We start from the raw sequence: 14051 nt of genomic DNA on the forward strand, positions 1-14051 counted from the left end.
AATGACTCTTCAAACATTATTCATTCCTCATCTTTCATCCGTCCAAGAACAGATCAACAAGGCTACCTCCCTATCCACTCAACAAGAGGGAAGCACCTTAGATGGACTAATTTCATTGTTAGCTGACATTATAGCTCAAAATTCACTCATGGGTAGTGTCAAGGATGCCCTCTCTGCCACTCTCACTGATGCAAAGACAAAGTATAAATCCATTTTTGACCAGTTGCCTCCACCAACTGGTAACTAAGTTTTGATGTTTGTCAAAAAGGGGGAGTGAGTATAGCATCAAAGTATCAAAGGGAGAGTGTAGTATACAAGGGGAGTATACCGAGTAGGACAAAGTTTCCAGATGCACAACACCGACCAGTGACCACTGAGCAGTGAACCAAGCAGTTAATACAGAACATTGATCACCAAGCATGCAAAATCAGAGTTTTGTATAGTATATTGATAAGGGGAGTATATTTGAATATACCATTTTATTGACTAATTTATATACTATCTGTTTAGTCAAATTTTGTAAGTATATAGATTTTTGAGTTATGACTTTGAAAGTAGTTTTGTCAAACATCTCAACTAATGTCAACAGAGGAGATTGTTACTACTTATTAAGTTGCCATTAGTTCTATGTCCAAACTCATTCTATATACTCTAGTCAGTTACTACTACCAAAATATTCAGTCGGTAAGAACAGAGCAGTCGGTTATAGAAGAAAGTAGTCACAGAGCCCAGTATACACCGAGCTGTCTACCCAGTAACATTCTATGTCTACCGAGCAGTAATAATGATACACCGAAACTGAGTGAAATGTGTTACCAGATTCATTGAACCTAGACACATGTGTGGAAATGTGTTACAAGATTGAGGAACAAAGAACCGTTATCACATTGGAAATTACACTTCTAGATTGTGTATGATTTTGAGGTCATCTATCCAATAAAATATTTTGTATGGTTAGTCACTTGATAAATCATGTTTGTAAGATCGAAGCAATGAACCAGATCATCGACATAAGAGATCTATTAATACAACATGAATTAAGGATCAAATGGGTATGTGTGTATGAGTGTGAAGATAGACATATGTGAAAAGAAAAATCATGGGAAAGCACTGAGTGTTATGACTATTATAGAGACACAAAGGTCACCGAGAAGGATTTCAGAGAACAGTCAAAGAAAAAAGTAAACAGAAGGGTTTACCAAGCTATTTGATGGGTTACCGAGGTATGCTATAAGCAAGGTAATCTCATTTTGAGCACATAGAATCTGCTATAACATTTTAGATGTAAAGTTGCAGATATTTGTAAAGATTTTATTGTAATATTTTGAAGTTGTAAGAGAAACCTTTAACAGGGTAAAAGACTCTAACAAAGTCTATAAATTGTAAAACCTTTAACCAGGTGCAGCATTTAGAATAAGTGTTGTAAAATCCTTTAGCAAGGTAGATCTAACGATCTTGATACTCCTAACAGGGTAGGCTATCAGAAATAGCTAAACATGTAGCTCTAATAGAGCACTCTTTATTATTGCAGTAGTGAAGTTGTGGGTGTCATCCCCACCGCAGTTTTTCTCTCTAACCAAGAGTTTCTATGTAACCAAAATATATGTGTTATGGAGTGAATCGTGTATGATTGTTATTTATTTGTTTTAGCTTTATGTTATGTTACAACAGTTTTTGGTTTATGCATAACAGTAAAGTTATTGTTGAAGAAAGGATTTCAAGTATTGATTCACCCCTCCCCTCTCAGTACATTAGCTTTCCATATTGGGCCTAACAGTTCCATCCATGTACATCCTCTATTATCCTTCTTCCTCCATTATCCCTCGTTCGCTCTATCTACATTCATATCCCTTTTCCACCTTTGATCTTGACAAGGTTAAGGATCTTTGTAGACTTCATGTGTCCTATCGATTACACTTGATCCAGACCCTTTAGCTCCTATCCATTACTTTCTTACATCCTCCATTACCACCTTTGATCTTGATTATCCTATTTATCCCCTATCCAAATCTATTCCCTGATCTTGATCAACACTATGGACAAAATGCAAAAAACATGCTTTTCGCAAACCTCTTGACATGGCCACTTCTCGGGACCATATGGATTTGTTACACTATATTCTTGCTTTACATCACTTAAATCCTTGGTTTATATCGCTAAAATCCTTGGTTTACATTGCTATATCTGGACCATGTGCTTGGATTAACATGACAAGATAGTCCTTGAAAGCATCCACCATCATTCACTTATCCATTCATGTACTCAAAATCCCTTTTGCCTTGCTAGACACTAGGGGCAAACATCAAAATCCTAAAAAAAAAATCATAAAAAATCCTGAAGAAATTCTAAAAAATCATAAAATGTCCTGAAGAAATTCTAAAAATTAGAAAATGTCCTCAAGAAATTCAAAAATAAAAATAGAAAAAAAAAAGAAGAAAAAAGGAAAAAGAGAGAAAATGCCTTGGTAAAAACCTGGTAAACAGGCACCTTGGTAAAATAAAAAAATTAAAAAAATGAATCTCTACCAAGTAGGTGAAAACTTGGTAAACAGGCGCCTCTTGTACTCAATCACTCCATCTATCAACGCAATGTTGAAATTCCCACTTTCATGCATCTTTACTTTTGCTTGTACATATTTCAGTCACTTTTGTGACATCCTGGTTCTTTTAGAACCCTCATGGCTTGAAAATGATTATTGTCCTAGTCTTAGGTTAATCAATAGAGCACTTTACATGCCCTAAGAAGTATCAACCAAGTCATCTTTATGTCAGTGATACCCGGTCATTCACTTGGAGTCAGTCACCTATCTCCTAACTACTAAAGAGTTTTATCACTAGTATACAAGCAAAACAACATTACTGAAAACAATCACTGAACAGTTTGAGCTATGCATGAAAAATTTCTTTGTGTGTTGTCTTTTATATTGGTTTTCGATTATTATCCCTTAGAGTAACTTGAGGAAGTCTATTGTAACCAAGAGGAGCAAGGATGGGGGGCATAATATTTTAGTTATTTTCTGCTTGTAGGAATGATTCTGATGATCTGAAAACATCTAATCAGCTGGGTGTTTGTGATAAGTGTCTTCACACTAAGGTGAAATCACCACACATACCTCGACTCCACTTATTTGAATGCGACAAGGAGGTTCCCATCATTTCTTTGTCTATTTTGAGGGAATTTCTTTATTGTGCAATCTGGGTCCATGCGTAATCTATCCAAGAATATGAATGGAAAAAAATGGGTCATTGCGAACAAGATAATTAATATTGCACATGAAAAACAAGGAACTCTAATCTTCCTGTTGTGGTTGTAAAATGCTCAATGCTGAAAATTAAACTTTTCAAAATCCAGTGACTAGGTTTAGGTTGCATTTTGCATATCATTTTGCATCTCATTCTGCATTTTGTGAATTTAGAGTGATTTTGGTATGGTAACAATGGTCTCTTTATCTTCTGCATGAGAGTTTGAAGTATCATAATTTCTTAGCTAAGTGGTCTCTTTTCATCATTTCTCCAATCGAGTACTTGTGTTTTGAGATGTTAGCTATATACATAAGCATCTTATATAGATTCATACATTTCAATATTTCTCATTTGCGTTCATCTTATTGCATAGAAAAATGAAAAATTTGCATTACTCATTCTCATCATTCATTTTCACATTCATTTATTTGCATATGAAAAAAAAGAAACAAAAATAGTCATCCATAATCATTTGCATTACATACATTCATGCTAAATTAGAAGTGCATACATATTGATTAAAGCATATAGAAAACATCTCAAAAATCAAATCAACACAAGTATAATGAAGTCAAATCAGATCTTGTATATATATATATCGTATCAAGTCTAAGAGTACAAAATGATGTCCAATGATATGTACAAACTCCCATCGGAGCAAGAATTGTATAGGCTACAAAAAATGGGTGTGTCTACAAAAACATATCACTGCTACAAAATGAAATATCCAGCTGGCGCCCTCTCCCTCATTGCCAGGTGGAGGAGGAGGAGCCTGATGATTGGGATCCTGACGAGGTGCCCACGCTCCCTTAGACCGTGCCATATACTGTGAATAAGGGACGACCTGCTGTGCAACTAGAACTGCCATGCTATATGCCGCAACATAGTAGGTTGCCCTGCTAGTCTGATGGAAAACCTCCTGCTGAAGGGTGTCTTGCTCTGCTCTCATTGCCGCAACCTGACGATCGCGCTCTACTCTCAGCTTAGCTAGCTGATGATCTCGGTCAACCCTCACCTCTACAAGCTACCGGTCTCGCTTCGCCAACTGAGTCTGAGCCACTATCAAATGTGACTGCAACTCCGCTAAATGTGCCCTTATCGACCGTCCAGCATTCGTCCCCTCCACTCTCGCAGGCTCTCCACCCCCATCTCCACCTCCAGCTCCATCCTGTTCCTCTTGCCGCTGATAGACCTATCTTGAAGGTGCTCGCTCCTCCCTAGCTCCACCCAATCTCATTCCTTTACCCTCAAGAGATCCACCCTCACCCCTCTGCTATCCCACATCAGTTGGAACCTTGCTACTACTAGCACCATGATCATCACCTATCCACCTCAGATCCTCAGCTCTCTATCCTTGTCTCTAGCCCTGCCTCTGACCCTGTCCCTATCCCTGCATGGGGGCATCATCCTAAACCTCCTCAATGTGAGGAGCCTACACAGCTGGATCCGTCAAACTAGGGAATGGATGTTGCTGGAAAAAATATCTATACTGGCGAAATACCCCTGCATGTACAATATCCCCCAGGTAATCCCATCTCAGTCTCTCTAGACCAGTCAGCTCCTGTATGTCCAACGCATAAGACAACCTCGGTGACCATCCCTTCCTCTTATCATCAGCATATCAGGCATATGCTATGAACTCCTGTGATACCCCCTAAGGATGGCCATACTGTCTCATCACTCGTGATATTGCAAGCTACTTCACTATCATCTGCGATCTGCCAATAAGAAGGCGAGTAACAAAAGGTCCCTGTGTACCAGCCTCCAGTCATCCCATGGCTCCAAGCCCCTGTACGACCTCCATACCACGGCTATCAGGTCATCCAACTACCACCGCCAAAAATTTGTCTTGCCCAGATGGGGTTGTGTAACATAACCGACATACCTATATACAACTGCTTGCCTAGGCTCTTTTCTATCATCAACAATAGGCTGACAAACTGGGAGGTGCTCCCAAGCCCAAATCTGTAAGATAAAAACACCAGTGGCCATGCTCTTTCCCTCCCTATACACTATCTCATGCATCTCGCAATACATGTGGGCCAAAATGTATGAACCCCAGCCAAATCTCTAAGGGGTCTCAATCAATCTCTCCAACATCCGGCCCCATCCACACTGAAATCCCTGCTGACCTCTATCTGGCATAAGAAAACAATCAATAGAACCTTCTAGGATGCAAGCAAGAGGAAACTCGTCATTGTACCTACTCATCATGATGTCCCAACTGATAGAACATGTCAAGATATCAGGATCCCTGAAGACATGCCTCACTGCTTGTAATCCAGGAAGGTGTCCTAAATCGTAATTCACCTTATCCCCAGCATAAGGGATATGGAGGATCCTATATACATCCTTGGGAGTGATATTCATCTCTACAACTACTAATTGAAAGGTATTATGCTTAGAATGGAATCTCTCTACCAATGTTGTAAGCATACCGTGACTCACACGAATATCAGGTAATCTCAATAGATGTGTCAAGCTACACAAGTCAATATGAGCCTACTCAACCTCTGATAGCTATTGAACTAAAGTCATGGTAGGTGGATAAACACACCTGAAGAGCACATGAGGCAATCAAACCTACAAAATCAAACGATGGAGTATCAGAATACATTCCAAATTAGCCTACAAGAGAAGTAAAACATCATGCAAATCCAACTACGTCAATTGCAAAAAAAAAAGTTCAAGTTTAGACCTTAAAAAATGCTCACTATTTTCCAAAAGACAAAATATAGAAGAGTAGAAACCCGTACGACTCAGGATTGAGCCTCGTACGACAAAAGACTCCCAAACAACAAAATATTAGACTTTGCATGACAAAATGGGCTTTTATGAAGGTTGTTGTATGACACAAGGGTGAGTCTCTAATGACAAAACTAATGGTCTCAAATGAGAAAACAAAACTTAGGAGTTTTTCGTACAAGACAGAATCCTGTCTCGCATGACAAAACGAGATTGGCAGACTTAAAACGTGCAAAAACTTGAAAAATGAACAAAAAAATTCAAAATTGAGAACATAAAGAGGCTTAAGATTGATCACTTACCGCTGGTTCATAGTGTCAAGGTCGATTATGTCATCTTTGGCGCTCGAATTGATGCTCACGAGTAGGGACCACCATTTTCTTCGCAGAAGGCTTTTTGACTTTTCAAACTTTGAGGGATGAAATGAATTGAAAATGACACTTTTACCCCTTATATAGCCAAAACCCTAATTTTTCAACTTGGTCCGATGGACATGAAAATTGTACCCTTAGCTAATGCGCTCGTTCTGACTCCATTTGCGGGATCGAAATTAAAATTAAAGATCATTTTCCTATTCAATTTCACAAAATTTGGACCACTTAGCACTTTTAATAAAAAACTCATTCTCTCTTCTAATTGCGCTCAATTTATCATGAATCAACATTGAATCTCAATTTAATTTCTACAAATCAACTTTGCGCTCAATTTCTTATCAATCAATGCAAAATTTTCAAAAATTCCTCTGAATCAATTTTCGCTCAAACAACTTATCATCTCTAAAAACTGCCTATAATCATTATGTACCCTCGCTATCTTTCAATTTCTCTCCCGAGGGGGCATAATTATGACCTTACAACGTCACATCTTCAAATGTCGAGAAAATTTTCAAATCTTCATCGAAAGTTGAGCAAAAATCTTTTTCAACTAAAGAAAATCAATCAAATTCTTATTGCTAGGGGCATCTCAACTTCATCGCTTTATATCAGGTTGAGATTTCTCGATCATCTAAATCAAATAAATCTCTAGGGGCATATCAGTTTCATCACTTCATATCAAGCTAATATTCGTCTTCGTCTGAATCAATCTCTTAACGTTAATAAGTTTCATTGCTTTTCACCAAACTGATTATTCATTTAAACTCAATCAAGGGTTTAAAGAGTATCTTTGATCACACTCAATCTAAGTAGGTGTTCAGTTTCATCACATCAAATTAAGCTGGATAGTTTATCTTCACTCATCGTGTCTTGATCAATCAAGTTAAAGATCGATTTTTATCTTCACTCATTGTGTCTAGATCAATCAAGTTCTAGATCAGTAAGATCCGTTTCTTGATCAATCAAGTTCAAGTTTGGTATCTTTTGTTTTCTATCATTCCTAGTTCAATGAAGTTCAGGATCAGTTTCTCTTTAGTCAGACTTCATTCAGTTTCATCGCATCGAATCAAGCTAAACAATTTATCTTTTCTCATTGTATCTTGATCAATCAAGTTCAAGATCGATTTTTATCTTCACTCATTGTGTCTAGATCAATCAAGTTCAAGTTTGGTATCTTTTGTTTTCTATATTTCTTAAGTTCAATCAAGTTTGGGATCGGTATCACTTTAATCAGACTTCATTCAGCTTCGTCGCTCTGAATCAAGCTAAACACCTTGCTCTTTGTCTAGTTCATGATCAATCAAGTTTAGAACTGGTATCTCCTAGACATCAACTATTCTTTGAACCAATGCATTGCTCGCACATTAATTCAAAGAGGGGCAAATGTAATACCCTAAAAATGATCATCTAAACCATGGGCCCCTAATCTCAATAATGTCACCAAGGTCCTAACCAAAGGCAATTAAATAAATCTTGAGAACACAATTAATTTCTAAAATCATCAATGTCACATGGCAAAATTAATCACTCCATATTAATTAAATATTTATTTAATTAATTAAATCATTCCAAGTAAATCATTTTAAACAATTATCTTATTTATTTAATTAAATATCTTTTGCATATTTAATTAAATAAATCAATTTTCCATAAATCTTCAAAAAAGGAAACAAATCAAGAAAGAGGAATTGGAAATTATGAGCACAAGTCTTCAAAAAAGGAAATAAATCAAAAAATGAATTAATTGACCAAAAAAGAATTCAAAATTTGAGAAAAGAAATCAATTGGAAATAATCTTGGAAAACAAATTAAAAATTAATAAATAATCTCAAAGAAAGCAATTAAAACAATTAAATATTAAAATTGAATGAAATAGAGAATAAGTTAGTTTTTTTTTTTCTTTTTATCTTAATTTTAGTTCAATTTCCTTTAAAACTGAGAAAAGCATCCAATCACATCAATTAACCTAGATTGTGCTTCCTATTGGAAAATCTTGACCGCTCATCATCATTTGATCTCAGCCTTTGGTTTCTTTCTGAATTTTCTATAAATTCAGGCTCTCATCTCTCATTCAAAAAATCCTGGAGAATATATTATTATTATGTTATTTTTGCTCTAGGTTCATTGATAATTTGCATTGAGATATTGCATATTAGTTATTTCATATTTCTTAAATCATGTTAGATTAATCTTGCATATCTATTCATCCATCTTGTATCCATTTAGTTTAATATAATGCTCATATAGATTAAATCCTTCATCTTGGTGTAGTCTAGCCACTGGTATTGCTTATACAAATCTAAGAGCAATCTTATACTTGTATCTTTTAGAAGGCAATGGGTCAATTTGTAATGGTTTTCTTATTCATTCTTATATATGTCTAACCATGCATCTAGTGACTTAGTTGAAGTGTTGGGTATTCCAGATACAGATACAGGTCCACTTTTCACATGCACAGTAACATTTTTGGCAATTTCTATTGAATGGTTGCCTTCTAAACATCAAAACCAGTAGCCTAGACAAGTCTTGGGCACAGAGTCACTTAGAAAAAAGTGTAGATAATAACCCTTGCTAGCTTGTTAAAGTATATGTTTAGGATCTGTGATAGTGAAACATGAGGCTTTACTATCATGGGTTGTAGAAATGCACTGGATAGGTTAATGAGAGCTATCTCATGCACTGTTTTGACTCAAGAAAATTATTTAATGAACTACTGTCATATTCACTAATTGATTGGTTATGGGTGTAAGGTTTGTGACAGTAAGACGTAAGTCTTACTATCATAAATGGTATATGCATACTCAACCAGTCAGTGAATACAAACAGTAGAACAACTTTAAACAAAACCCCTAGTTTTTACCATATAAAAAAAACCTTGGAGACCTAGGAAAACAAAACAAAACAAATAGACTACTCAAACTACGTTGAAACGACACTTAGGGAAAACAAAACATCCAAACTAGAGTGCAACAACACTTTTATTGAAAGCTGGAAACCTCTACTAATATACACAGAAAACTCTCATACCTCAAAGCAACGTTTGAGGTGTACCCCATTCATAGGGATAGGTAACAACTATCCTTACATGGTTGAGAGCTGAAATGCATTGTGCTCCTTGCACTCAAATATGATGAAGGGTCCATTCTAGAAATTTTCGAACTTGGTGTGCTTCCTTGGCTTACTCTTCAACTCATCCCACTTTAACGCAATATCTCCCTCTTTGAAGATTTTGGGAGTTGCTTTCTTATCAAAGACCCTTTTCATTTAGAGTTGCTGATACTCCATTACCTTTATGGGTTTATCTCTAGATTACTTCAACTCTAATAACTCAAAATACCTCACCTCCATAGGATCATTTGCTTCAAAACTGCCTAGAGCATTCGCAAGATCAAGTAAAGGAAGCTCAGTAGAAATCGGAAGCCTTGCCTCTTTACCATATACCATCTTATAGGGTGAGATACCAATGGATGTTTTATGAGTAATTTTATCTACCCACAAAGAAGATTTCAACTTATTGTGCCAATCCCTCTGATTATCCTGCAGAGTCCTCTTGATAATCCTTATTAGGTTCTCATTAGTTGATTCCGCCAAACCATTACCCTGTAGGTAATAATTAGAGGATGTGTTCAAATAGATGCCATTTTTAACTGCCGAGTCACTCACCCTTAAACCAACAAAAACCAAAGCATTATCAGATATGATAGATTCAGGAACCCCAAATCTAGTTACTAAATCATCATAGAAATTCAAACTAGCTGATTCATTGGATTCTTTCAGAGCCACTGCTTCAGTCCATCTTGTAAAATAGTCAGTAGCAGTAATAACCCACCTATGCCCAACACTTGAAGGTGGATTTATGGTGCCAATAAAATCAATTCCCCATTTCATAAAAGGTTGATATACCTAAATAGGCTGCAATGGCAAAGCTAGAAGCCTTTATTTACTTGTGAACCTAGCACACTTTATGCACTTTCTTTCCCAAGCATGGGCATCCTTGAACAATCTTGGCCAGTAATAGCCATCCCTCATTATTTCCCAAGCAGTTGTTTTAGGGGCAAATTTACCCCCTGAAGTTCCATCATGGAACTCATGTAGCAATTTATCAATTTTTTCATTATTAATACATCTCAGTAGAACACAATTTAAATCCTTTTTAAATAAAACATTATCAATAAGGATATAGGGAATGGACTGCAACATAAAGTACCTTCTTTTTGCTCTATCCAGGCCTGGAGGGAACTCACCAGTTTGTAGAAAATGATTCATGTATTTTACCCAGCTTGACTTAGCATTTTTAGGTGCATCATTTAGAAGAAAGACCTTATTTTCTTCATGTGCTGAGTCATTCTAAGTTGTTGTAGCAAGCTGCTCACACAATCCCTTTCCTCTAAGCAATTTTCTTATCTTGATATCTACATCATACTCCTTGACTTTAGTAACCCACCTTGCTCTTTTTTCATTCAAATCTTAGGTTAACAAGATCTCCTTTACACTTCGATGAGCGGCCATTAAGTGGATCTTATTGTTAGAGATCATATATTTGAATTTATTTAAACTTCTAATGACTGAAAGAACATGCTTTTCAACAAAGCTATACATCTATTCATACTCTTCTAAACCCTAGCTAAAGAAAGCAATATGTTGCTCAAAACCTTCAGCATTTGGTTGCACCAACATAGCAAAATAGTGTCCATACCTCCATAAGCATAAAGGGTGAAGTCCTTTGAGAAATATGGATTTATCAAGGAAGGTGAAATGGACAATGCTTCTTTGATAGCCTGAAAACCATCCTTTGATTATTTAGTCCAGCTGAAAGCTGCAATTTTCTTTAACATTGCAGTTAGAGGTTTTAATAAATTAGCAATATCTGGTATAAACCTCCTAACAAAATTAATTATGCCTATAAAACTTTGCAGTCCCTTCTTGTGACTTGGTAAAGGCAGATCTAAAATAACTTTTACTCTTTTAGGTTCGATTGAAATACCCTGCTTGGACACAATGTGCCCCAGTTACTTACCCCCTTGCACAACAAAAATACATTTCTTTGGATTGAGGGAAATGCCATATTCCCTGCACATATCAAAGACCTACTTCAAATGGGACAAATGTTCATCAGAACTTTTTGAGAACATGGTTATGTCATCCAGATAGACTAGTACCAACTTATACATCACACCTTTAAAGGCCATATACATTGCCTTTTGAAGAGTTTATCTAGCATTAGAAAGACCAAAAGGCATTTTCTTGTAAGCCATGGTACCCCATTTTCTCGTAAAAACAATTTTGTGCTCATCTTCATCCTTAACTTGTACTTGATTATACCCAGAGTAACCATCAAGGAGGGAAAATCTTTCGGACCCTGCAACCACTTGCAACATCTTCTCCATAGATGGTAGTGGGTAATGATCTTTCATGGATTCTCTGTTCAGGTCTCTAAAATCAACACACAACCTTATCTCTCCATTTTTCTTCCTCACGGGGATGAGCTTGGAGACATAAGATGTGTGCTTGATAGGGTAAATGATGCTTCCCTTAATCAATTTGGTTAACTTTTTAATCATTAAAGGCTCAAGTTTTGTGTTTAAAGGCATTTGTTTTTGTCTGATACGATTAGCACTTGATTCTAACTCTATTGTGTGTTGGGCTATATGAGGGTCAAAACCCTTTAAATCTGAATACTCCCAAGCAAACACATCATGAAATTCCTAGCATAAAATAATAAAATTTTGATTCTCTTCAGGGGAACACAGCTTACCAAGTTTCAACAACTTACCCTTAAATATCTCCACCTCTTCATAATGCTTTTCTTTGATCTACATGCCAACTTTACTCTTTTTAAGCTAATCATCAGTTCTAAAAATGAACTCAAAAGTCACAAGACCTTTGGGCAATTTATTTATTTTCAGTTGAATATTATGTTCATCATAATTATGCTTTATCTTTTCTTGGTTAGTGATAGAGAGTTGATATTCTTGAAGCATAAAATTAAGGATTTGATCATATTCCGAAACACTTGCTAGTTGACATTATTATCAGGAATAGAAGTTTTGACCACTATCTTAATGTTGCAATTTTCTATGTTTATGTTGTGATTGTCATTGATGGACACACACTTGTATTGAGATCCCCTTTATATGTATGAGCTCATGCTCAACCGGTATGTTGTATTCTAGTCTTTAGACTAGTAGTGATTTTGCAGAATGTGTTTCCTAGTCTGAAGCGGCATGTCGACCCCAAGAAGTTCGCAGATCACAAGCGGCACGAGGGTGCAAAGTGGCACAACACATTCTTACTAGTCTTCATTTTTGTCAAATCGGCAACTGGTATTTTGTATGAACCGGTAATACTCTGTGATGAGTTACCAACTGAAATTTTGTGATGAGTTACCAATCCACCGATTGTTTGATGGTGCTGACACATTAACGGTGATTCCTATGTCGTGTTACTAAGTATGTCTAGGTTCATTGAACCTAGGAAATTGTAAAGAAATCCTATTGGACCGACATGAAATCAGATTCCTTTAAAAGGACATCATGTCTAGGGTTTTAAGTTTTTTTCTGAAAGGGTTAATGTCGAGCTAGGGTTTAAGGTGGAAGTTGAGAATGATCTTATCTGAAAAGATCAAGTTGTATCTAAGAGAGAGATAGAGAAGACTGAAGTAATGCTGGAATGCATTAGCTGTGAGCAATACTAGATCTAACCAAGCAGTTTGTGCTATTAGATAGATCAAACACTTGTTGATTACTCACATCTTTAACAAGTGAGTAGCCCCTAACCGGGTAGGCCTCAAAGCCTTTGTAAAATCCTCTAACAAGGTGGTTCACACATGTGAATCTAAAATCTTCTAACAAGGTAGTCATTAATCGGACTTATCTCCTAACAGAGATTGAGATTCCTAACAGGATCTATTCTGGTGAAGAACATTGTAAGCCCTTAACCGGTCAGACCTCAACCGGTCTGGTTTCTATTCTGCAGATAGTGACTTGTGAGTTCCATCTCACCATGGTTTTTCCTAGTTGGGTTTCCACGTCAAATATCTTGTGTTATGGTTGTATTTCTTTTGTGGGTGAATGTTTTATTCACATTTATGTTTGTATGTGTGGTAACCAGTTTGACTGTCAGACAACTTTACCGGTTTATCTTTAGATTGTGTAAGTGTTTTAGTGCAAAGATTTTTGGCATACTAATTCACCCCCCCCCTCTTAGTATTCATCAATTGGTATCAGAGCCAACCTTTCTATAAGTTCAACCACTTGGAAAGAGATATGGCAGAATACACCTTGAGGGAACTTACTGAATGGCTCACTAAGTGTAAGCAAGCCTATGATGATCTTATGGTCAAATACAAGGCATCTCAAGCAAAAAGAAGAGAACATGTAGAAAAGCTAATGGAACTATCTGAAAGTAGTTCTAAAGATGAAGCTAACATGGAAGCTATGATTGCTGAAGTGAATAAGCTGAATGATTCAAACTCCAATCTGAGAAAGGAGTTGGAAGGACTGACTATTCGGTTCAGTCAAGAGCTTGAGAACCAAAGAAAAGGTGAAGATCTAGTAAAAGACAGAGATCATGAGATCTCTAAGTTGAAACATGAGATTAGTGCACTAACTGCTCGCCTTCATGAGAGTAGAATGGAAAAAGAAGACATGCAAGGAGAACTGAACATTGCCATCTTTGAAAATGCAAGTCT

At 36.5% G+C, this 14051-nt stretch overlaps 1 protein-coding gene across 1 annotated transcript; it reads right to left on the reverse strand.

Moving 5' to 3' along the window:
- Positions 1 to 9670: 9670 nt before the first annotated feature.
- LOC131062675 (uncharacterized) lies at positions 9671 to 10249 on the reverse strand. The gene has a single exon (XM_057996380.1). The coding sequence runs from the start codon at positions 10247 to 10249 to the stop codon at positions 9671 to 9673; it is 579 nt and encodes a 192-aa protein (XP_057852363.1).
- Positions 10250 to 14051: the final 3802 nt, after the last annotated feature.

This window comes from Cryptomeria japonica, chromosome 3, assembly GCF_030272615.1.
Source record: "Cryptomeria japonica chromosome 3, Sugi_1.0, whole genome shotgun sequence".
Classification (NCBI taxonomy): Eukaryota; Viridiplantae; Streptophyta; class Pinopsida; order Cupressales; family Cupressaceae; genus Cryptomeria; species Cryptomeria japonica.